This window comes from Bison bison, unplaced genomic scaffold (assembly GCF_000754665.1).
Source record: "Bison bison bison isolate TAMUID 2011002044 unplaced genomic scaffold, Bison_UMD1.0 scf7180017864281, whole genome shotgun sequence".
Lineage (NCBI taxonomy): Eukaryota > Metazoa > Chordata > Mammalia > Artiodactyla > Bovidae > Bison > Bison bison.
In genome coordinates, this window is record NW_011494853.1 from 1,192,059 (window position 1) to 1,192,520 (window position 462).

The 462-nt window shown below is 54.5% G+C and overlaps 1 protein-coding gene across 1 annotated transcript in view; it reads left to right on the plus strand.

The window, feature by feature from the left end:
* The window catches only part of LOC104995504 (antigen WC1.1-like), a 49,874-nt gene that overhangs the window by 48,826 nt on the left and 586 nt on the right, over window positions 1–462 (plus strand). Inside the window, 1 exon segment of the mRNA XM_010849380.1 lies at window positions 324–416. Within this exon segment, the coding sequence (XP_010847682.1) occupies window positions 324–416 (93 nt within the window).

The following is a 462-nucleotide window of genomic DNA, read 5'->3' on the forward strand; positions in this document are numbered from 1 at the left end:
GAGGGGAACCTGGGCCAGTCTCTGTTTTGAGTCTGTAGAGCTCCACGTGCTCTGTGCTGAGCTCTAAGGCTGAACATACAGAGGTTCTTAGGGCTGGGGTGTGAACTCTCATATGTCATGGCCTCTCCTGTGAGACCAGAAAGAGTCAGGGCTGAGCTGTGGATTCAGGTCAGATGAGGAGAGAAGGTGCCAACACGGTGCATGGGGTAAGAGATGATGCTGAGGTCGAGGCAGCCTCTGTGTGAGCATAGGGGAGATGAAGGTGGGTCTGCTGGATCGGGGTGTCTGGGGTGGCATCTCTGACCTGCTAGGGGATCTCTCAGCCTTATCCAGCTATGAAGATGCTCTTGCTGAAGCTGTGTATGAGAAGCTTGATTACATTGTGACTCAGAAGGAGGTTCTTCTGGGCAGCTCAGGTGGGTGTCTCTGCCTGCCTTCCTGGGACCTCTGGTTGTCACCTCC